The 25,188-nt window shown below is 40.1% G+C and overlaps 1 protein-coding gene across 3 annotated transcripts; it reads right to left on the bottom strand.

Moving 5' to 3' along the window:
• Window positions 1-3,125: 3,125 nt before the first annotated feature.
• acer1 (alkaline ceramidase 1) lies at window positions 3,126-23,880 on the bottom strand. Of its 3 annotated transcripts, none has more exons than XM_048613987.1 (7): window positions 23,751-23,880; window positions 22,329-22,488; window positions 18,216-18,330; window positions 15,509-15,647; window positions 10,898-11,035; window positions 9,428-9,565; window positions 3,126-4,014 (listed from the first exon to the last, which is right to left on the bottom strand). In XM_048613987.1, the coding sequence occupies exons 2-7, from the start codon at window positions 22,446-22,448 to the stop codon at window positions 3,837-3,839; spliced, it is 828 nt and encodes a 275-aa protein (XP_048469944.1). In that variant the 5' UTR covers window positions 22,449-22,488; window positions 23,751-23,880; the 3' UTR covers window positions 3,126-3,836. The 3 variants fall into 3 exon arrangements, with proteins under 3 accessions (XP_048469944.1, XP_020371076.2, XP_048469945.1); XM_020515487.2 differs by having other exon boundaries at window positions 22,329-22,458; XM_048613988.1 differs by lacking the exon at window positions 23,751-23,880 and adding an exon at window positions 23,043-23,242 and having other exon boundaries at window positions 22,329-22,458.
• Between the last annotated feature and the right edge of the window lie 1,308 nt (window positions 23,881-25,188).

The raw sequence follows: 25,188 nt of genomic DNA, 5'->3' as shown, positions 1-25,188 counted from the left end.
GCAGATTGGGTGGAAAAATATCAGCATGGGTCAACATGCCAGTTTCCCCAACTCTGGCATTAATCAATTTGCTATGGGTCAGGAAACCAGTTCGGATCATTTGAAATGCAAGACTGGGATTTTCTGATCAGCCAATTTCCTGAAGCAATGGGAGGGGGACAAATCAACTTTCTGGAGGTAGGAACTCAGTAGCAGGACGGGGTGGCAGGATCCAGGCAACCGTACAGGTCTTCCCTGCCTGGATGGGAATGAGGCTAAAATCAGAAAAATGAGGTCCCAAATAGCAATGTTGTTTTTAAATGTGTAAATCAAAGGTTTCTAGATATCTGAAGAATCTGTACAAAGACTCCACACCCCTACCCCTTCTCCCACATTCCTGTGGAAGTGATCTCTTAGTTATTTACCATCCATTGTAGCAGATGCCCCTTTGAAGCTGAAAAGCCTCTGAATGGCCCTCCAGCTTCAATAGCCCATCTATTACCCTAATTGGACAGGGAACTTGTCTCCATGTCAATCAAAGGAGTGCCTGGTCAAAATTGCAGTATGTCCCAATGGGTTGTTTTGAATGTAAAACAGACCCAAGTCCTGTTATCTGTCCTGAAAGTGAACTTTAGCTTCAAAATGCACAAATGAAATATAAAATGTTCTATGCATACATTTTCGCTCTTTCCCATAAAAACATATCTCCGACACTTAAGTCAGCACATTTGGTTCTGAAATATCTGACTGCAATGGAAAAGAGTATCATTTATTTTGTCTTCTGTGCAATAAAATTGATAATATACTGGGTATATCTGTACTTATAACATCCTGTCGTCCCACTACACTTTCAGTGTAAATACTTGCTTGTGGAATTTGACAATACAATTGGATTCACTTTTCCAAAAAAGAGAAAATGAATTGAGGTACACAAACAAATTAATTGTGGGATTAAATGCCAATACTTCTATCAAATTCTCACAAAGCAGAATTTAATTTATTCAGCTGACAGAAACATGAAGTGATGCATTTTGGTAAGATTAATAAGGCAAGGGAGTACATATTGAATGGTAGGACCCAAGACAGTAAGGAGGATGAGAGGGATGTTGGTGTGCATATCCTAGATCCTTGAAGTCAGCAGTACAGGTAGATAAGGTGGTTAAGAAGGCAGATGGGATACTTTCCTTTATTAGTCAAGGCACTGAATACAAGAGCAAGAAGCTTATGGTGGAGCTACATATAACATAAGTTATGCTACAACTGGAGTACTTCATGCAGTTCTGGTTGCCACGCTATAGGGCACTAGAGAGGATACAGAAAAGATTCATCAGAATGTTGCCTGGGCTAGTGCATTTCAGCTATGAAGAGAGACTAAATAGGCTAGGGTTGTTATCCTTTGAGCAGAAAAGGCTGAGGGGGTATCTGACTGAGGCTTACAAAGTTCTGAGGAGCATTGACAGGGTAGAAAGGCAGAAGATTTTCCACTTAGTAGAAGATCAATAACAGTTTTAAGGTAAGGAGGAGGAAGTTTAAAGGGGGTGTGAGGATTTTTTTTCATCCAGTGGGTTATGGATATTTGGAACTCACTGCATAAAAGGGTGGTAAAGGAAAAAAACTGAAAGCAATCAGGAAGAATCAGCCTGGTATCGTCTAATTTAATGGAATTCTTTGAAAGATTAACAGGCTGCAGATAAAGGAAGCATGTAGTTAGATTTCCAGAAGACATATGATAAGCTGCCATATCAAAATTTATTGCAGACAATTAAGGTTCATGTTGAAGAGGTTGGCATGGATAGAAGATTGGTTGACTGGCAGAAAACAGACAGCATACATAAATAGGTCTTTGTCTAATTGGCAAGATGTGATGAGTGGAGTCCTGCAGGGGTTAGTGCTGGGGCCTCAACTTTTAACAATTTACATCAATAACTTAGATGAGGAAAGTAAATGGTGTGGGAGCTACACTCACAGAAGGCACAGACGGTAGGAAGGACCATTGTGAGAAAGAGGTAAGGAGGTTTCACGTGGGTATGGATAAGTTGAGTGAGTGGGCAAAAATCTGGCAGATGGAATATAATGTGGGAAAATGTGAAGTTGTTTTCTTTGGCACGATGAATGAAAAAGCAGCATTTTGCTCAAACGGAGAACAACTGCAGAATTTCAAACTGCAGAGGAATATTGGTGTCCCAGTGTATGAGTCACAAAAAGTTAGTATTCAGGTACAAGCTGGTAGTCAAGAAAGCTAATGGGATGTTATCCATTATTGTGAGAGGAATTGAACATGGAAGTAGGAATGCTATGTTTAAGTTATGCAATTGAATGGATTGTCTTATGAGGAAAGATTGGACAGGCTGAGCTTTCTCCCCTGAAACTTCGAAAAGTAATGGGTAATTTGATTGAGGTTTATAAGGTCCTGAATGATCTTGGCAAGGTGGATGAGAAGGGGATGTTTTGCTCTTGTGTGTGAGTCCAAACCCAGGGGATACTATTGTACAGTTAGGGGCAGCCATTGTATGACTTAGATGAGTAGAATTTCTTTTCCCTGAGAGTTCTCTGGAATTCTCTGCCTCAGAAGACAGTTGAAATGGGGGTCATTAAATATTTTTAAGGTAAAAGTAGATATGTTTTTTGATAGGCAAGGGAATCAAACAGAATTTGAAATTCAGAGCACAGAGATCAGCCACCATCTTGCTGAACAGCAGAGCAGGCTTGAAGGGCAGAATGGTATACTTCTGCTCCTAACTTGTATATTTGTATGACTAGCAATTGAGAATGTCATTTAAAGTACAATTAAATAAATATTTGAATAGTAAAAGTATGGATGGGTAGAAGGAAGCTACCAGAAGATTGAAGTTGAATGAAGAAAATGCTGGAGATATCTGCTGAAGATATTGCCTGACCTAATGAATATTTTCAGCATTTGTAATTTTTATTTCATTTTTTATAGAAGCTGCAGTATGTTGCTTTTGTATGGAAATAGAGTAAGTAGATCCAGATGGGTGAAATGGTCTCCTGTTGTGCTGTCAACTCTATGACTAAATGAATTGCACACTCCATAGCTAAAGAAAAAAGTTTTCAACACTTGATTTGATTTGATTTATTATTGTCACGTGTACCAAGGTACAGTGATAAATGTTGTTCTATGTGCTTTACAGGCAGATCGTACTGTACAGGTGCATCAGGGATACAATTGCATCAATACTTATACTTGTGGCTCATTATTCCTGCATTGCAATTAGATGATATATATGATCACACTGACAAATTCTGTTTTGTCAGAAGGGCACACTACAAAGGATGTACATACCTGTAATGTAATTAACAGATATCTAACAATAATTATTGTAAATATTTTCCCCAAGTTAGGAATAAAAGTGTTTTGTTCCCAAAATCAATTTTGGTACATACTTCACAAATTACCAATATTACTGAGACTAATCTGCCGTTTATTCTTCAGATATTCCAGTAGGATAGCTAGTTTTAGAAACTAGAATATTACATTCTTTAACCTGCTGATTATGCATGTCATATTTTACTGAACAGTGCTTCATACTGACATTGGGCACAAAAATATTTAAAAGTATATTCTCTGGCCTTCACCTGAATTCAGAGTAAAATAACATGAATTCAAAATAACTAAAATAGAAATAAATGCTCCAGATTTACAAAAAACTGAACCAATCTCCTTATAATGCACGGCCAACAATATTATGAACTGTATAAATAAAAGACAAATATATAATTTCAGATCAGGTTCCTTGTGCCCACCATCAAAAGATCCCATAATAGCACCACTAAAATATTATTTGTAGGCATTGATTGATAAAATATCTGGTAGAATTTAAGAATATATAACCCGTTCAGCAGGACTTTCGGAGATGATCCTTGTCTCCTATTGCAAGGTATGGTAGACCTAACCATTGTGAGTCTACAGGCCAATATTTCACTTCTGGGCAGGTCTCTGGAATTTCATAAAATGCATCAAAATATGAAAACAACGTTGTGCCATGGACAACTGCAATATTAATCAGTACATGCCTGAAAAAAAAAGATCAAGAGCAGTGAGATAAATTTGTAACACACAGGATTTCATTTCATTTGTTTGTTCTTGAATTTTAGTCACTATAAAACCAAACATCTGTAAACAAATATTTTCTGAAGAAGGGTCTAGGCCCGAAACGTCAGCCTTCCTGCTCCTCTGATGCTGCTTGGCCTGCTGTGTTCATCCAGCTCTACACCTTGTTATGTCAAACCCAATACCTGCTTTCTGTATAATCCAAGTAAATAAATAGAATGTGAGACCAAGTCATCTGTAAATTGTCTGGAGGAGGCATAACTCTATGAAGTAGGCCCAAAGGTGTGTCTTAGCATTGGTTGATGAGATCAAGTTATCCTGGAGGTGCTTACACAAAGCCCTTGACAAGTACAATAATTTCCTCATGCTGTCTATTACCACTATGAATGTGTAAAATCAATGTTTATATTTACCTAAGTAAAAAAAAATTACCGGTTACATAAGACTGGAAAATATGTGTGAACAGACTGTAAATGAAAGGCTAATAGTTTTTGCTGAGGTGTTACATTTTTAGGTTAGGATTCAGTGTGACTGGTGGATCTTATGAACCAAGAGTAAATATTTCCTGTTGAATATGTAGTTAAATGTAGACTCCCAAAGGTCTAACAAAGAACTCTTATCACTGTGAGATCGCAAGAACTGCAGATGTTGGAGTCAGAGACAGTGTGGAGCTGGAGGAACAAAGCAGGCCAGACAGCATCAGAAGAGCAGGAAAGTTGATGTTTCGGGTTGGGACCGTTCTCTTATTACTGTACTCTGAATCACTGCAATTTATCACATGTTCACATAGACTTCTTTGGGAAAAAAATATACATTGTATATGATTGTGGCTCAGACCATATGCTACTAGACAGGATTATCCAATATTAAACAGGTGAAAGTATAGAAGAAGCAACACAGTCATAACAAGCTTTCCTTTTCTCATCAAAATGTCAAAGACACACTTCCTGCATTAACTGGGCAATGTAAAATATTGTCAGTGATATCTTCTGTACTCTGAGATGCTGAGTCATCTCAGACTCCATGTGATCAGTGAGCAGGGCTCAGGTTGCCAAATATAACATGGCAATCAGAAATTCTGGCAACAGAATAGGCCCCACAGAATAAATTGCAGTAAAAGAAGGGTTAGTTCCACTGAATGAAAATCTGATTCTGTTTTTCAATTTGAACATAGCCATCGATCAACTTTATTACTTTAAAATCCTCAGAGGGGTCAAATGCATTAAGTCACAACACATAAGAAATTTAAGTACACAAATTCCTATTCACATTCTAAATTCTCAGGTACATTACACGATTTGCTCAATTATCTCCAAGATTACAGTCTGAGGGAGGATGCAAGTCACATGTTCAAACGTAAACAGTGTTAAGAGATGGATCATTGTAGATGATTGACAGTTCCTTTTTGAATCACATTGTCAGCTATTTAAATCCTGGAAGTCCTAACTAACCAAGTAAAATTTTCAAACTCAGGAGAATGTAAACTTGAAACTGTAAAGAACCAGACTAGTTACAATCCACTGGTGGTAAGTGATAAAATAAAAGGAATTATTGTGTATGCAAAATATTCATTCAAAATAAGAATAAACAAAAGCATTTTACTGTATATGAGCATGTGTTATTTGCTAGCATTTATTCATTCATATATCCATAATGAACTAAAAAATCTCATGGACTGAATCTTCTTTGGAATAGTGAGGGCTGTGTTGAATTTTTTGGAGAGCTTCTCACTGTAAGACCTAGCAACATTTCTCACTAAATCACCTTGTTAACTCCCATCTGAACCCCTACATCCGATTCAAGCCCCATCTCACCATGTACCATTCCCAGAATAACTTACACCCAATATCTGCCAAAAGACAGATGTGCCTGGAGATATTTAAAAGGCCGCTGTACACTTGGAGGCACTCTGACATCCCAAAGCTGCCCTGCTTCATTATGGACAGATTTGGAACATGTTGGCGAAGGGAAGATAGAACCGCAATTCATCACAACTGGGACCTGAGGACCTAGTTGAGGGGTTGATGCAAAGGAGGGGTTCCTCTTCCCAGAGGACTGGCTGAGGAGACCACAACACCACATTCTGGCAGCCTGGTCTGAGCTCATTACATGAGTTAGTGCAGTCCCAATGGTGCAGAGGAATGGCCTGCAGTGCCATAAGAAGGTCAGTGACCTTCTTCACTCTGCCAAGGTATGTGTCACACTCTTCTCTCTGCTACCTTACTCTATTCCAGCTACTGCACCTTCCTACCATCAACGTTCATTCTCTGTCATTCTCGCTACTGCCTGCAACATCTTCCCTCACCTCCTCTCACACTCCCCAACCTGACAAACCCATTAACCCTGTAAGGCCTTGTGCTGCCTACTTACTCCCTCAAAACATCTCACCATCTTTTACCCATCTGCAACTTCACCAACAGTCACACCACCAACTTTGGCCTTTCTTGTTCTCTCACTACAGGAGGAGATAGCCACAATAGGGCAGAAAGAGCCTGGACATGTGGAGCGATGATCAACATTAGATTCCTCAGTCCCTAGGAGGAGAGAATCTTGGTATTCACAGGAGAATTTTAGGACCTGCTTCTGTGGGGATGCTGAGATATCCATGTCCCACTAACCGAGTAAGTACCACTCTTCATTCTACTATCCTACCATCAGTGCCATTCACTGCACAATGCTTTCAACCACTGGATGCAATGATTTCTCTTTTTTGGTTGGCAGGTACCAGCAGGACATCCACCACCTCTGCAGAGAAATGACCTGCTCTGCTGGAAGCCACCTCTTTGACCTTCTGAGGATGACAGTATAGAGCCCTCAGAGGAAGCATTAGCAAGACTGTCACCAGTATCTCCACTGGCTCAGATACTGACATCTTGGTGAGAACAATAGCTTTAAAAAGCTGGTGAGCACCTCACTGTGACAGTGCCAAAGCTGGCCAAGGAAGAAATGTTCCAGGTCACTTGGCACTTGGAGGACTGTCAGAGACCAGGAACAAGCTCCGTCCCAGGCTTTTGTTCACATGCACAGAGAGGAACAGGAGTGGCAGATAGGAATGTGGGGCACAATGGCCTTCAGAACCCAGAGGTGGCGGATTGCAGCTATGCATGTGACTGTCTGGCAGCCTTAATGTACAGGTTGATGGTTGCCATGGAGACCCAGTTTCAGCACCCTCAGGATTACACACCTGCCCTCCATCTCTGGAGGCCATGGGTCCACAATATCTAAACATGGCAACAGGGAGCCTCCTGTTTAGGAGATAACCATCTGGTGGGGGAACTACATACAGACCCCTCAGAAGTCTCCTGTCAGATTCTCCATAAGTGGCTGGGCCCTCCAACCTACCTGACCCCTTGAACCACCTAAAGCTGAAACTGAGGAAGGTTTATTTGCCCCTAGCAAGAAGACCTTTGGCATGTCTGGGCATCCAGACACAAGTGGCTCCAGGCCCATCCAACCAAATATCCAGGGCTAACATTCCCCTCTGCCAAGCAGGCTCTTTCCACCCCAGCTATGGAACCAGGCAAGGAGGGAAAGAACAAAACTTATTCAGGGCACTTTGGTGGCACAGGTGACATTGCACGGTATATGAATTCACGTGCTTGTATGAATTTTGTTGTTTTGGCATTACATCTGTATGTTTGAGCCTGTGCCTAGCCTCAGATGTGCCAAACTCACATCCACACAGGATGTACCATGGATTGATGTCTGTATTACAATGAGTGGAAGAAAGATGAACAAGGTATCCTGCTGACACCATTGCCTCTCATCCTAAAACATCTCTAATCCTTGGCCAAAAGTGCTGGTGTGAGTTAGTGGCCAGCGATGTCCGGTGCCCAAAAGTGTGCAGCAAACAGTGAGCCAAGGCCTAGGACAGCCAGGTCTGTGTCCTGTGCAGTGCATGGGACTTGTGTAAAGTTGTTTCCCTTTAAAGATCAGAAAATGAACTGGAAACCAGCATGTGAACACTGTGTCTACAAGAACAGGTCAGAGGCTGTGAATTCTGTGGCAGGTAACTCACCTCTTGACACCTCAGTGCCTGTTCACTGTTGACACGATCCTAATCGTCTATGGGGACTGAATTATATGTGGCTCATCCTATCATACTTTACTTCATCTGAAGATGCACATGGTCTTCACTCTCCACAGATAATGAAATGGAGATTGGTTTGAGCTTCCTATTCCAGAAGTTTCTCTTACCAAGACTTTTAAATGATCTTTTTAATGCCAACACATACAATGTTAAAACATTAAGCGCTCATAATGGCAGTTTCCTAAGCTTGCAGCTTCCTGTCTCCCAACACTAGGTGCTGTTGTTGAGCCTCTATTTTGCTCAGCCTGCATTGGTGGCAGCCTCAAGTCTTAAGATCCATTCTCCAGCTTATCAAATTACTATGAGTTTTCCTATGTAGATATGAATATAAAATAAGAGTTTACCTTTATTCTAGCCTTAGAATTTATTCATAATGTCCTTTCACTCCAAATTCCTTTTTACTTCTGCAGCTGTTTTATTTGCTTCTCCCGTGCAATCCCTGACCTTATTTATTTATGGAATCTGAGCACTACTAGCAAGGCCAGCAATAATGGTCCATTTCTAATTCCCCTCGAGTGGGTGATGTGAATTGCCTTCCAAACCATTGCAGCACATGTGGGTAGAGATCTTGTGGTGCATTGGTAGTGTCCCTACCTCTGAATCAGGAGGCCTGGGATCAAGTCTCACTTGCTCCAGAGGTGTGTAAAAATATTCCTTAAACAGGTTGCTTAGAAAATATCTTGGAGTCCATGTGGTGTGGTTAAACCCACAGTGCCTTAGGCAGATTATTTCAGGGGTTTGTGTCAGTTATCTGATTCTCTAGGCCTGTCTTGCCTTTGCCTCCTGTCAACTCTTTCCTTGCTGTATTGTGGCCCCCTGTGAGGAAGGCTGTAGTAAATTACAACACTTCTTCTGTTTTACATTATAATCCTACAGTCACACAGCAGTGGATCTTCCGACACACTTTGGAGCATTGCCACATGGTTGTCAAATAAATCTACACAATTGTTGAAGAGTAAAGTGGTTTTGAGCCATCTTTTGCCTTAGAGAAAGATCATGTGGAGACATTAGACAATTTCAGCAGTTAATTAGCACAAAGATCTTTCAATATGTTATTCCTGAAGAATTATGAAGAGCGAACTTAGACATCAATGCTGCTGAAGGTATGATTGTGGCAATAGAGAACTTCTCTAGAAGAAAAACCCAACATTTGTTAACTTTATTGGGAAAATGAAAAGACTCAAAGTGCAACAATTATTACCATCTTTAAAACTTACTTTGCAAAAAGAAGAGATCGCAAACAATAATGATAGTTTGAGAAATTGTTTAGTTTAAAGCAGATTTACCAGAAACTATGGAGGTAGTAAAAATTTATCTGTCTCCAGAAGGCACAGAGTAAGCGATCACTTAGCCAGCAAGAAATCGCGACAAGCCACCAAGCCACAGTCACAAAGGCCAGGTTAATTATTCTTTGATCTGTGCATCTGAAAGAATAAACACAATAAAGTAATCTTTAACTGGAACTGCAACCTTTCTCCTTATTTTTGATCATAAATCTCTCAGTCATGTCACCATTCTCAATGTCAATGGCTGTGTTCCCCAAACAACTTTATTGTACTTGTCTTTTTGTCACCCAGCTCGACAACTCTGTATTTGTCTTCTGCCATAGCTTTTGTTTGCTCCCTACGTGTCCTGCCTCTGGCAGGTTATAGGGTGCATTAGGTTGAACAAACTTGGTGGAATTTCTGTTCAGTTATTCCAATTACATCAAACACCTCCCATGTTTTCTGTCAGTACTTCCATGCAGTTTTGGACAAAATAGATGTCAGCACACTCCAAATTAGGAAATTTAGCATTTATAAATACAATGAGTCCTCCTCAATTGCCCACATTTATAGCAGTTAAGTATTTGCTTCCAAACTCATCAAGTGTTTCTGCATCATTATTACTGGATCATTTCAACGGCCTTCTCTACTGTGCATTTGTGATAATGCACCCAGAAAGCACAGTGAAGTTGCGCAATCCTAAAGGCTTAGAAAGAAAGACAAGTAGAATTCTCATTTGGGTGAGCAACTACTTACTTCATCTTCTACATGAATAACAGCTCCATAGATTGCACTTCCACCTTGGAATCAGAAGGTTATGGGTCTCTAGTCCCACTCTGGAGACTTGAGCATGTAAACAAATACAGAGAGGGCACTGCAAAGCGAAAAATGCCACATTTTGGGGATTTGTAGTTAAATTGAAGTGGCATCTGGCCTCTCAGGTGGCTGTAAAAGATTCCATGGAACAATTCAAAGAAGAGCAAAAGTGTTCAATATTTATCTCTCAGCCAATGTCATTAAAAATGCTTTACCAAATGCTGCAAAAAAGTGGTAGTCATGCTTCTTTAAGTTGCTACAATGACAGCATTTCGAAGTGTGAAAGTGGCTGTGAAAGATCAGATGTTACTAATCAGGATATATAACATTGTCATATATCCAACAAAAAATTATGCCAACTCCTTATGAATTTTAATCATCATTTACTCTGGAAAGATGTCAAAATTAATTCGAGGCATTTTTTGTGGAACAATGGTACAAGTTCCAAACTTATAATATAATTATTGTGGACGAGAATTTCCCTCAGTCAAGATTCCACCCACGTACAAAGAATTAAATTAGGTCCAATTATCTGGCAGGATATTTCAGATAGTAGGACATTGTTAAAAATATATAGCTTAATTCTCAGACAATTAGTCATACGTTTAATACATTAACTGTTTTGGTGCAAATCTATTTTTCAGATTTAATACTGACTTGTTGTAAAGTTCTTACCTTTTCAATTCAAGTGAAATCACATAAATAATGTGCAAGGCAACAAAATTCAGCGCATAAGCATTCACTGTTGGTTTATAAAATGAGAGGATTGTGCTCAGCAATGCAGCAAGAAAGACAATCCGTGAAAAAGACTTCCTGCAGAGGGAAAGAAAACACATTTCAGTAAATTCTGGAGAGGAGGATTATTTTCCAAAATCAAGTTCCACTTCAAAAAGATAGAAATGTTCACATAATTTCAATTTTCATTTTGGACTTTTAGCATTTCTAAATGTTCTTTTTTTTAATTAAAAGGACTCTGTAAGCTGTTTTCTGAACATTGTGTGCACATGTAGACATGGTATGTAAAGGGATGGTTGTTTAGCTCAGTTGGCTGAACAGCTAGTTTGCAATACAGAGTGATACTCACTGAGATTACAATAAGTGCTTTGCCTTTTCAACTTCAATCCTCACCTGAGGCATCTGGTCCTAAGATTAAACTCACCACCAGTCATCTCTTGCTTTCCTATTGCGAGTTGGGACTACATTGGTGAGGCCACTTTTAGAATACTGCCTACAATTCAGGTCACCATTCTTTGGAAGGACGTTATTAAACTTGAGAGGGTGCAGAAAAGATTTACAAGGAAGATACCAGTTTTGGAGGGTTTGAGTTATTGGGAGACACTGAATAGGCTGGGGCTTTTTTGCCTGGAGCATCGGAGTCTGAGGGGTGACCTTATACAGGTTTATAAAAATCGTGAGGGGCATGGATAGTGTGAATAGCCAAGGCCTTTTTTTTCCCCAGGGTAGGGGAGTCCAAAGCTAGAGGGCATAGGTTTAAAGTGGGAGGGGAAAGATTTAAAAAGGACCTGAGGATGGTGCATGTATGGAACAAACTGCCTGAGGAAGTGGTGGAGGCTGGTACCATTACAATATTTAAAAGGCATCTGGATGGGATGAGTAGGAACGATTCAGAGGGATATGGGCCAAATGCTGGTAAATGGGACTAGGTCAAAGTGGGATGTTTGGTCGCACAGATGTGTTGGACCAAAGGGTCTGTTTCCGTGCTATTATGACTCTATAGACATTTTACTTTTCCAGGAATATGGGTGGAAGCAGGTACTTGGACCTGGATATTGCTCTCCATTTGATTACTCTCCAAACTGATTACATAGTTTTAAAAAGCTAGGAAATTTGGCCACAAGTGATATAATCATCTAACTACAATATTCCCAAGTCTTTCGACTCAAATGTCTTCACACTCAAAACCATCACACACCTAACTTTCAAATCCAATTATCCTCCAACTGCACTTGTTCTGAGACCATAATGTTACAATCACATTCTCAATTGTAGCAGGAAATAAAAATTACTTTCTAAAAAAAGATTATCTAAATATTTTGAGCATATTAAGCCACTTTCATCCCCACTAGGACCTGCCTTGTATTTCCTGTTTTATTGAAGGCACTTTTATGATGTCATACAAACACTTGGTAACCTTTTAGTGATTATAATGAGTTCAGCCAGGTTGACTTTGTAGAATATGAGTCCCCTGATTGGGGTTGTCAATCTGGTCCAATCATAGAACCCTGACTGACAGATGAGAACAGGAATGTCAGACATCCTGTTCACTCTGAGAGCTGGCTCTGAGGGAGTTGGATCAGTGCCAAGGACTCTTCATGTGTAAATGATAGGTACTTGGTGACTGGACACCGGCCTCTGTGGAGTTATTTCAAACTTTCCGAACTGTACATTCCTAAATATCATGAAACAAACACAGAGAATGCTGGAGAAACTTAGCAGGTCTATAGCATCTATGGCTAACAATACAGCTAACATTTTGAGTCTTGCATTGTCTGTGTTTGCTTCAGATTTCTAGCATCCACAGTGTTTTGTTTTTATTTACCTAAATATCATGTGCCTAGCGTGTACGAGTCATGGTTTGATGAGTTGAGACCTACATTTTAAGAGTCAAAAAGGAAATGCACATTATGCATTTGGTATTTTGTTTGGGGTGAGTGCTGTGCTTGCGAGAGTGAACATTAACAGGCTTTTTTACGATAGCAATATACAGGGGATTGTAATTGAGGACGTCGCTATTTTGGTTTGGGAACTGGTACCACAGCTGGGTACCACTTTGTTGTCTGTGTGACTTTCAACATAAATCCATATTGAAGCATACCCTAAATCTCAGTTTGTACCTTCTTTTGAAGTGGGTACGTGACCTTCCTGAGTATGAACAAGCAGATGCGTTTGGTATCTACCTTCAATATGATGCGGTTGTATTTAATTACCCCAGGCCTCTTATGTGTTCTGGGATTTGTTGTCAAGGTGGATACCCTGGGCCTTAGTTATGTCCTTTCTATTTCTTTCCAAGCAGATTTCCCTCTATATTGTGTTGTATTAGTGGTGACATACTTAGCAATAAAAACAGACACAGAAGCAAAGAATTATGCATCTGGTTGCATCACCAATACTTATGTTCTAAATAGCTGCCAGGCAATCGAAGAATGGGTGTTATTTAATCTGTGAGAATTTCCTAAAATGCAGATCACACAAAGAAAGGGCATTTAAGTTACTTTAGTTCATGTAATGGTGATGCATTTGAAAATTTGAAGGATGTACTTGGGAGATAAATGGGAAATTTGCTATAGAACATAGAACATAGAACAGTACAGCACAGTACAGGCCCTTCGGTCCACGACGTTGTGCTTAACTTTTACCTGAAACCTAAGGTCTATCTAACCTCCACCGCTACCTTATACTATCATCCATATGCCTATCTAATAGCCGCTTAAATGCCCCTAATGAGGCTGACTCCACTACCCTCTCCAGCAATGCCTTCCACGCCCCTATCACTCTCTGAGTAAAGAACCTACCTCTGCAAAGAATATACCTATGCAAAGGAAGAATTTGAAGATTATCTAGGAATACTAGAAAATAACATTTTGAAAGTTTGGCTTGGAGCCAGCAGTATTCTTCTTCCACATTAAATAATTAAGGTTGGAGTGATGGATGGAACGTTGCAGTTAGGGAAAATTTGAATGGGTCAAGTTTGAATGGGGAACATGTGCAGAGAGATGAAGTTTCAAGAGTTGGGGCTGAGGAAGGGTTTTGGCCTTGGAAACTGCAGAACCAATTAGGGCAGAGGTCTAGCATATTTAAAAAGAAGAATGGAGGTTGGAAACCAAAAAGGAAAATAAACCAAAAACTCACTCTGAGCATGGACAACCTGTGAGGCAATAGGTTAGGGTCAACCTGGGAAAATTTTGGATGGCCAAGGAATTTAAAAGAGCTTTGTGATGAACATTAGCTATCTCAAATCTTGGGATGGGGAAGGCAATGAAGGTTGTGAGATGGGAGAAGACATAGCTTCTGGCTATCTCGAAACTTACAGACAGATGATGTGAATATGGTATAAGCAGTTTAGTACTTCACCGGCAGGCTGTATTGTGCCACCAGTGGTACAAGGCACACAACTACAGAATGACAGGAACAAAAACAGAAGTTGCTGGAAAAGCTCAGCAGGTCTGGCAGCATCTGTGAAGAAAAAAAATCAGAGTTAACGTTTCGGGTCCGGTGACCCTTCCTCAGAACCGGGTCATTGGACCCAAAATGTTAACTCTGATTTTTTCACAATATAGGAGATGGAAGTTCCTTTACCCTTTCTTCATCTCAACGATTTCTGAGGATAATCACATAAGCAGTCGCATCAGGGCAGCATGATCACACAGCATTTTTCTTATCACTGGTGCCTGAGCAATGCTGGATGTAAAAGATTTATGTAAAAGTTTATCTATCAGTAGCATGCACAATTTTCAAAGGGATGAACTTAATACTTAGAAGGAGTGTTTTGGCAATGCTATTAATTAATATTGTTACTGCAATCAACTTAATGTTAAAATGTTTCTTAATGTTTCTGTGGACCATTATGGAGGATTGATAGTCTGAGAATGTGCCACAATGATTTCCTTCTTCAATAATATGGCCTCAGAAAGGTCTCTGGCAGAGTTAGGAGTTTAATGTTCAGTGTGTTGACGCCTGATTTTGTGATGCTATATACACTCCTATTGAATACAGTGCTCAATCCTTAAGGTGGGTGAACATTCAGCTCTGCATTTCTTTGGTTATGGAGGGCATTTTGGTCTTTCCATGAAAGGCTGAGCTCCCTTTTATATAATGGTCTTGATCACAGCAACAATGTAGTCTGCAGCAAACAAACACTCTGGGTGGGAAATCTTTTACTGGAAGCCCCAGTAACATTGTATTCATTAGGTAAGAAAAAATTATATCCCAATCATATACACTTTCAGAACAATAAAATCATACTTGAGCTCAGAGGAAGGTGTGACTTTAAGATCCCAGCTTCATATGGGGATATATCATGATTGTCTTGCCACTTGAAATATTGGCCAGAATTTGTCAGGATATTGAAACATATAAACATAAAAAAGAGCAGGAGTAGGCCATTCAGCCCTTCAAGCCTGCTTCACTATTCCATATGATCATGACTGATCATCCAACTCAGTACCCTGTATGAATTGGAACTTCTGACATATCTCAACTAATACTTTCTGGGTTGGTCCTTTTGAATATTGAATAGCAATTTAAACACTAACAAAATATTATTACCTGGTTGTGATGAACGTTGGTAAGTGTCTTCTGGGAAACCACAGCATGTAACCAATTGCTAACACCCACAGGATGGATAATTCATCTAATAACTGACCAAAGTAGCTCAAAGTCATGTGGTAGTATGCTGAGAAAAATCCTGTTATAAAGTTAAACAATGAAAAAAAAATCAATTTAATTAAATAAAGACATTAGCATCCAGACATGAGCAAAAATATCATTTCCAAACTGAATTTCTTTCAGCCTTTATGACTGAATGAGAAAATCTGTCACGTAAAATGGTATATATCCTATATCTTACAAACCAGACATGATGCAGATACAGTCTTTGATCTGGGCTGCATAAGTTGATATCCGATGAAGCTGTAGTTGTGTCTTCTGTGTTAGTTAATGATTGTATACACGTCACCACTGCCCTACACTTCGATAAATGATTCATGGATTCCCTCTCCATCGAATTATAGCAGTGGGATAGGTCCAGAGATTTTCTGCCCCAGCAAGTCTGTTCTTGCTTCTGTTTAAAAGGTTACTGGGGCTTCCAGAAGATGTTTAAAAGAATAGGAAAGGGGTACATTGCGTCCTGTCTCCAATTCACAGTGGCTAGTAAATGTTTTTGCTTTGTTTTTAATCTTTACTCACCTTATTTTGCAAAAGTCCATTATGTGATCTATTCATGTAACAGTAACATAGTGAAATAGTCTTCCAGGATAGCTCTGAACAATAACTCCACTTAATACATGGCTATGAAACTTTTGACAATGGTCTAAATCAGCAATTGAAAGCAAAGGTGAGAAATTGCAAAATAGAGTAAAGTAATGGAAAGTTATCAATAGCAGGGGTCTTTCAACATAGAAAATATTGTAATTGGAGTACCACCATGACTCAGTCTTGGAATCTTTATTACTTGTAATGCAGAAATAGTTTAGAAGCTCTTGATGGTACAAAAGAGGAAACAATGGAATAATGCTAAATCGTGGAACTTGATTCAGAAGAATTTGATTGGTTTTAAGTATCTTTGCCAGTAGGTGGCAGATGTGTTTCAGTGTGGATAATTGTAAAATACCAAATATAGGAGGAAGGATTCAAAATACACTATATCACAGTGCATTAATCAGAAAAGTAATCTTCAGGCTCACTGTGGACAAATTTAAAAAAAACTACTGTGAAATAACTCTACATTGGCTGGTTGACCAAGTCACCTTTTATTTATACACGGAGTATCCTTGACATTGATCCAGTTCCCTCAGAGACAGCTCCCAGAGTGAACAGAACCTCTGACACTCCTGTTTATATCTGTCAGCCAGTGCTCCCTGATTGGACCAAATTAACTTCCCTAATCAGGGAAACCTGGCTGACAACATTACAATCACTGCACACTGGCTCTTTCAATATTCAGACCTCAGGGAGTGAGAAAATTAGCTGTTGTGAATTTGACATGTTCATTATTTTGCTTAAGAAACCTTGAGGCAAATTAGTTGCTAAATCAGGGAGAATGGGAACTGGATTCAGTTGTGGGATGGGGAATTGTGTTCACCAATTTCTAGTATGCCTGACCTCTGAAATACACTTCTCCAAAGTAGTCAAGATGGCGTCGGCTGCAGATCTATCTTTGCCTCGTTCACAGCCTCTCCCTGGAGTTGGGGTGGGTGGTTGTGGGTTGGGGCTGCAGCAGGGGATCTCTCCTCTTGCAATGTGAGAATAGTGATAAAGGTATGAAGTGGAATGTGTTTTGAGGATAGAATGAGAACAATTGTAGAGGGTTACTGTGAGGGATGGATGTGAGATGGCAATAGGAGAAGGGTGTGTGTAAATATTTGTGGTTCAAATTGAAATTGAAGGACATGGTTGGGGAGAAAGGAATGTTTGGAGCTCTAAGATTTGTCTGTCAGAGGAGTACTGTGCAGGAGAATGCCAGCGAGGTAATAAAATCCACCTGAACATGGACATTCACCTTTCATGACTTTAGGAGGTTATTTAAATTTTCTGGCAACTATCCAGGTTCTGAACAACAGACTCCTACTGCTAAAACTGTAAGCTACACTTAATTAGTTCACATCAGGTGAAAAAGCACATTCTGTTAGACTCTCCTCAACTCCAGGGAAGACTCAGGGAACCGAGGGGCGTGGATTTTGGATAGCTTTAGAAACATCTTCCTTCGTTTTTGCCTCTAGAAGCCTTTGCAGCCATTCTGACCCTCTTTGGGGCTCCTTTTAATCCAAATCCTTGATTGACAGGATATGGAACGTGTCATTACAAAAGCCTGCTGACAGAACAAGTGAGTTCCTGACTAATTACTGGCCCTCAGTGAATGTTTATTCAAACAAAATTAGCCCATTTGAAAGCAAAATGCCGCGGATGCTGGAAATCTGAGATAAAAACAAAAGTCCTGGAGAAACTGGAAAAAGCTCTGAAGAAGAGTCAAATCAGACTGTTTTTCTCTCTACACAGACCAGTTGAGTTTCTCCAACATTTTCCGTGTAAATTGTCATTTGTGAAAGGCCTGAAGTAATAAAGATCTATACCATATTTTTTCCAATGATGATGGTATGTTTATCTGGTAAAAATTAGGTAAGATTAGACAGAAATAATTATACCTATTGATTATGTAAAATATAATCATTACATATTGATTAACGTAACAGAGCTTTCAGTGTAGACTGCACTCAGGCAAAAGATTGACAAGTAATTGTTACGAATTGTCACTTACCTACAAACATAATCATGACCCAGATGAGATACACAGCTCTGGACCTCTTCTGAGCATATGGATGTAATAGATACATCATTATAGGAGACGATATGAAGAAACTTACACTGCTGATCTGTAAATTGAAGTAAGAGGAAATCACTAAAAGCTTAACACAGAAGTTCCGCAGATAATAAGGAAGTCAAATGGAATGTTAGCCTTCATTTCAAAGGAAATAAAGTCTAAATGTAGGGACGGCTTGTTAGAATCATGCACTTGTAGTCACACCTGGAAAACTGTGAACTGTTCTGATTTCCTTATCTAAGGAGAGGTATATTGGCATTGGAGACAATCCAGAAAATGTTTACTAGGCTGATCCCAGGTATGGGGAGGGATTGCCTTATTAGAGAAGTTTGTGTAGGTTGATCCAGTGCTCACTGGGGTTTAGTAGAATGGGATGTGACCTTATCAAAACATATAAGATTCTTAAGGGACTTGTTCAATGTGGATAAGTTGTTTCCCCGTCAGGGAGAATCTAGGAACAAAGGGCACAATCACAGATTGAGGTCACACTGTTAGGACAGATATGATGAGGAATTTCTTCCCTGAGGGCAGTAAATCTGTGGAATTCTTTCCCAGAGAGGGCTGTTTGTTACATTTATTTGAGGTTGAGATAGATTTTTAGTCAGTAAGGATTATGGGGAAAGGTCAGAAGGGTGGAGTTGAACATAGAACATAGAACATAGAACAGTACAGCACAGTACGGGCCCTTTGGCCCACGATGTTGTGCCGAACTTTTACCCAAAACCTAAGGTCTATCTAACCTCCACCGCTACCTTATACTATCATCGATATGCCTATCTAATAGCCGCTTAAATGCCCCTAATGAGGCTGACTCCACTACCCTCCCCGGCAATGCATTCCACGCCCCTACCACTCTCTGTGTAAAGAAAAGAATTATCAGATGAGAATTATCAGTTGAGAATTATCAGATCAGCCATGCTTTCATTGAATGGCAGAGAGGACTCAAAGGGCTGAATGACCTACTTCTGCTCCATAGTATATAGTTTAATTTGCCTGTCCATTACTTCAATCGGTGGCCAAGATTTTACAGGTCTCCAGGAAGCATACCAGGGGGTAGAGGAGGTGAAAATTCAACCATGAGGGTGGGGACTGGCATGCCCATCATGCTACTGTTGGCATTTACCATCAATGTAAGAGGTGGTGATCTGTCTGTTGGCCTTTGCACCCAATCGAGTGTTTTAAAAGTTCAATTAAACACCATGCCTCATCTTGCTCCTGCGATATTTTACTCTGGTGGCTTCCATGGTGGGGTGGGAGGGCAGGGTTTGACTCCCTCCTGATCAGGTATCGTTAGGCTCACAAGCAGGCTTGTCCCCTCTTTGGAATAACTGCCCGCCTTACGGTTGACTGTTGCAGCCTCAGCGTGGCTTGCCCTGAACAGCCGCAGTGAGGTTACACAATCTGTCCCATGTCCCTGATGCTACCCAAGTTGCACTCCCAGTAGTGGTCACTGCACCTTGTGGCGCAGTGGCACTGAACAGCCACTTGACCACCAGCCCTTGGAGGGTGGGTCCTTGTCCCTTAAAGAGATGGAAGCCCTGATGCCAGACTGCAGTTAAAATTGGGTCTGGGCTCCCAAAACCAGCTAAGAGACTTCGACCTTTTGGCAGGTGGATGGGGCCATCATTGTCCCATAAAACCCTGGCCGCCATATTTGTGGTCTCCACCTGGCAAAAAATTAGTTAATTTGTTTTGAGTATTTGTGTAACCGGAACAATAGCTCAGTGTTGCTATTAGCTATGCTTTTATCTCAGTCATGCATCAGAAACTCCATTGTTTAATATATTCAATGGTCTAGAGGAAGTTCTGCCTTTGAAAAAATGTGATCAAGCATTTTATATTTGAACATTTCAGAGTAGCACAAATAAAATCATAGAAGCAAACAATATTTATGTGTTGACAGCAAAAATTGCAGCTTCAATGATAGGAATGAGCAACAACAATGAATCATGATGGATCTGCCTCGTTCAAATCTTTAGAAGGTGGACTGAACCGACTGCAAATCCTTGAAAGTTCAGGAGTTCTGCTACAGAGTTCCTGACAAGTTCCTTCAATAGCAACAGTGAACAGCCCTTTAGGAACAAGGCATGGAACTATTTGTTTAGCAGAGTTGGAGCAAGTCAGCACATTCTGAGGAATGTGAGTTCTCCTTAGACATTCCCAGGTAGATATATCTATCTTTGTTTGATACATATAACTCTTCCAGTAATTGCCTTATTCAGAATTTCGATGGTTGCAAACAAAAATAACTGCTAGCAAAGAAAAGTGCAACTTTAAGCACTTTCAGAAAGGCAAAAACATCATTGCGCTATGTCCATATTTTATGTGGAGCAAATTGAGTACACCGTGCATTTTAGAAAAGAGATGAGGAAATTCCTGGTAAAAATCAGTTACATTTAATTGTCATAATCATTACACTTTAAATAGTACTGTTGTTTGAGTTTAAGAAAGGAAGGAGGATTTGGCTTATATTTGAAGTAAAGACATCAACATGTGCAGCACTCCACCTCCCTCTTCCTTTACAATATCAAACCTACCTCTTTGACCAAGTCTTTGGTCACCTGTCCGTTGGCTCAGTGCCAATTATTTTATCCAAATTCATTCCAGTGAAGCATCATAAATGAAAACTGATGTTCTATGTTTAGCTTGACAAATGCTGCCAAGAATGTAGTAGAAAAGCACAGGCAAAACAAAGCCTCTTGTTCGTAAACTTAGTGACAAACAGGTTAATGCCACTGGACTGGACAGACTCCATCAACACGACAGAAATGTAACCTCACTGGCCACAATCTACAAAACCAAGACTGTAAGCAGAAGAGTCACTGATTCTGAAATCAGTCATCTAGGTTTATGCCAGAAATGCAAAAGGTACTGCCATTTTGTGTACCCATAAGAAAATTTTAGTGGATTTCTATCAACATTGTTTTTTGGTTGCTTCTCTTGCCTCTGAAACTTTCCAAACAGATTACCGCTTGAGCAGACTAATTTACAGTCATAATGTATAAAAAGACCATTCCCCAAAATAGCTCTATGTATCTAAATTCTGCTGACCTCTATTTAAATTCTTTCACTTACATTTGAAGGAGACATTGCTGATCGAACTACTGTTTCCATGGCCAGACTGAAGTCTTTATCTCTATATGATTTGTGAATTGGGAGTCTACCACTCACCAGTTGGGAGTTTCACTGGCTTTTTAACAGGTTATCAAAAAAAATTATTTTAGAAATTCACAGCACTTTTTAAAAAGCCAGTACTTGAAACACCTTACAAGGCTGTGGACCAAGCGCTGGGAAATGGGACTCGGCTAGATAGATGGTAGATGACTGGAGAAGACACGATGGATTGAAAGGGGAGGGGTGTTGGATTGAAAGGCCTCTTTCAATTCGCTATGACTAGGATTCTATATAATGACAGGTCCACTAGTCTCCTTCTGAGCTTTATGATTCTGAACAGTTTAAACATTGGTGGTTTTTTCCAAATGCTTTAGTCTTGAAAACATTCTAAAACTTTGCTTCTGTTGATGTGATTACATTCCTGGTGACTGGGGATATTCCCAGCAGGGGAATGACAGAGAATGACAGCACCCCCACTATCTGGAGACCAAAATATTTTTGAGAACCCCGATAGGAATTACAGATCTGGCCTTAGTTTCAACAGTGGCATAAGTGGGAGATCAGCAATATTAATGAGGTATAAAATAATAGAATAAAAGCATCAGGTAGTTAAGAACTGTACACTCTCCATGGAGAGATAAAGATTCCTTTTTATTTGTTACCTTGGTACAGAGACCACGCGGATCACAAATGGCGAATAATAAATTTAAATTCACTGGCTAAGTATGTAATCAGCCAAAACAGATTAAAATGTTCATGATTTAATGTAAACATTGCTTTAGTCAACTTATTTCAACCTATCTCTATGAAGCAGTTCAAACTGTTGCTGCCCATTCTAATTCTAGTCAGTCATATAGTTTAAAACGCCATGACATTTTTGTGCTTAAGATTGTCTGAAAAATATTATGAAATTACACAGCAGCTGTCAGTCCTTACCGTGTTGTAAAACTCGGCAACTTTCTCTGAAAACTGAAAATTGTCTTCACACCAGTCAATCTGAGAACTCTGATATGCAAACACGTTGGCCATCCCGAGTCTGTGCTGAAAGATTTGCATGAAGTAGAACCTGTGCACATAAATAAAATATAAAACTCATCTGCAGAAAAAAAAATAGAAAAACAAAATTAAAAGCATTTGTGTGGCTGGAACAAGGAGAGCGTGAAGCAAATGGTATGAATTATTTAAAGCCAACCTTGCAGGTATCTAGAGTAATCAGAACTATTGTCATGTGATGTCAGCCACAAACCGTCCTGGGAATTTTAGCTCAAGCTCACAAACAGAAAAATAATTCCAAGTAAACAGATACAGACGCCGATGCAATGAAACAGCTAGAGATCAGGGTGGACTGGGTGCCAGAAGGTGCACTGCATTCCAAAATAAAAGTATTAATTCTCTTACCCAGTCTCTAATCTTTACAGGACTATATGAATAGCTACACTCTTTCTAAAACAATTAAAGGTTGATGCTCTGAAACTAAGTAAACACAAAAAATTTTCATTTTCTCCCAAATGTACAACACTCGTGTCAGACATGCTGCCAGCTGCTGGAATTCTGTTGTATAATAGTGAGAAGCATGTGCTGAAAACTTACCATATAGGAGAAAAAAAGAAAAAATCTTTAGTCCTTAAAAGGTTAAAAGTTAACTCTCACTTGTTAGCTTAAAAGGCTGTGTCCTTTGGAATTTTGGTCTTGTCAAACCTGCTTTTTCGTTCTGCTCTCCTTGTATTGTTGACAATTGATTGAGAAGCCGTGTACATTCAATCAAAACAGGTGGTAAAGGTCTGAGACAAGTGCACCTTAATAATTTTTTTTATTTATGCGATGTGGGTGTCACTGGCAAAGCCAAAATTTATTGCCCAACCCAAATCATTCTTGAGAATGTTGCAATGAGTCATGTTATTGACACCTGAATTTTTTGCTCAGGTGTACAAAGGACACTGCTGGTACTTAAATCATAGAAATACAGAATGGTTACAACACAGAAAGAGGCCATTTGGCCCATCGTGTTCATGCTAGTTCTCTGTAAGAGCTTCTTAGCTAATCCCACTACCCTGCTTTTCACCTATAGTTCTGCAAAATCTAATTGAGATAATTATGAAATTCCATTTGGAAAATCACTATTGAATCTGCCTTCACCACACACTCAGGTCATTTCAGATCCTAACCAGTTACTGGGCTGAATTTTACCAGAAATTGGCTAAGTGTCAATTATGGCGATTCCGTGAAGGGTTTCTCTCCATAAGACCTAGTGAGATTTCTCACACTATTCTCTCAAATGAGCCTCATTAACTATGCACAATGCCAATATGGTGCCAGACTCATCCTATTTTCCCCCTCGCCACAGTTGGAAGTACTCACCGCTGCTGGGGCCTCTGGTAGTCCTGGTGCTGGCACCATTGTTATGCTCAGCAGGCACGAGGTCCAGTGCTGCCAGACAAGTGTTTCCCTTCACAGTGCACCTAGTAGGGGAGTAACCAAAAAAGAAATGCTTCTCAGGGCACATAGGTGGCACAGCAGACACCTCATTGCAAATACAAGTGTACATTCATGAATGCATCACTGTTTAAGAGCCAAGCTACACAGGTTACCCATCCTTAGCCACATCCCATCTTAGAACCCTATATAAAGGAGTGCTACTCTTTATTCAGTGCCTAGTGAAACCTGTAGCTTAGCCATGTGTTCCACTGTCCCACATTGAAGCCAGAGTAGTTGTGTCTGTCAACAACTCCGCTCCTGCAGTAAGCTATGTGCTCCAACACACTAAAGTCTCCCCCCATCGCGATTTTTATGTTGTATATCCCCCTTTGCAATTTTATCCCTTCTAAATTCTGTCTTCAATCCCCATAATTGACATCCCAAACTGTTGACAATGATGACAAGCTGCCTGTGTCTATGTTCAACTGCAAGGTAAGACAGAAGAACTGTAAGCCTTTAAGGTTGGTGGTGGTGGTTGAGTGGGGACGTGGCCGGGTGCGGGTGGTGTTGCGGATAATGCAAGAAGCCAAGACAAAACAAAGCAGAGATGCTGTGAGCATCCAAATAGGTGCAGAGCAAATGCTCAGACAGTAAGTGCAGAGTCGCGAGATGGGGTCCAAACCAACAGTGCCTGTCCCTGCACACAGTGTCCTGGTAGCATCTCAACATGAAAGGTGGCGGTGTGCTCCAAAGTGCTGCATTGAGTGCAGGTCCGTGTTGTAGGTGGATTGAAGATGTGCCCTGAGGGTGTGGAAAGGCTGGTCTATGAATAGGGTTTGTGGGCAGTCATTGGCCATGTTGCAAGCCCTGAGACATTGAGGACTGCTGTCGAAGATAGAGGTCTGGAGGAGCAAGTGACTTTGACTTTCATGTTGAAAATTCTCAACGTTTAGTTTCTATCCAGTGGCTGTGTGATTGGGAAACTACATGTCAATGAGTCAAAATTAGGCAATAATGACATGTAATGCATGCAAATGAATGCAAATAGGCTTCTCACACCACTTACTCGGAAGATTCTCATCTTGTCATTTGGTCCTTAAGCTGGAGAATGGTACTTTTTATCTTGATGTTGAGATTCTCATTTCTGCTAATCTCACATTTTTCCAACTGACCCAACAAAGCCCATGTTGTTCAGAAGCTATGAAGATTTTGGCCACTTTATAAAAAATGCTTTCCTCATGTCATGTCATTACTTCTTTTACCAATCACCCTAAATCTGTGCTCTTTGGTTCCTGACCTGTCCACCAATGGGAAGAGCTTCTCACTAACCTAGAGGTCCCTCACAACTTTGAATATCTCAATCTCTACTCTAAAAGGAACA

The sequence above is a fragment of the Rhincodon typus genome, chromosome 29, assembly GCF_021869965.1.
Source record: "Rhincodon typus isolate 14 chromosome 29, sRhiTyp1.1, whole genome shotgun sequence".
Lineage (NCBI taxonomy): Eukaryota > Metazoa > Chordata > Chondrichthyes > Orectolobiformes > Rhincodontidae > Rhincodon > Rhincodon typus.
Note: the sequence above shows the minus strand (reverse complement) of the source record. Positions and strands in the feature narration are given on the sequence as shown.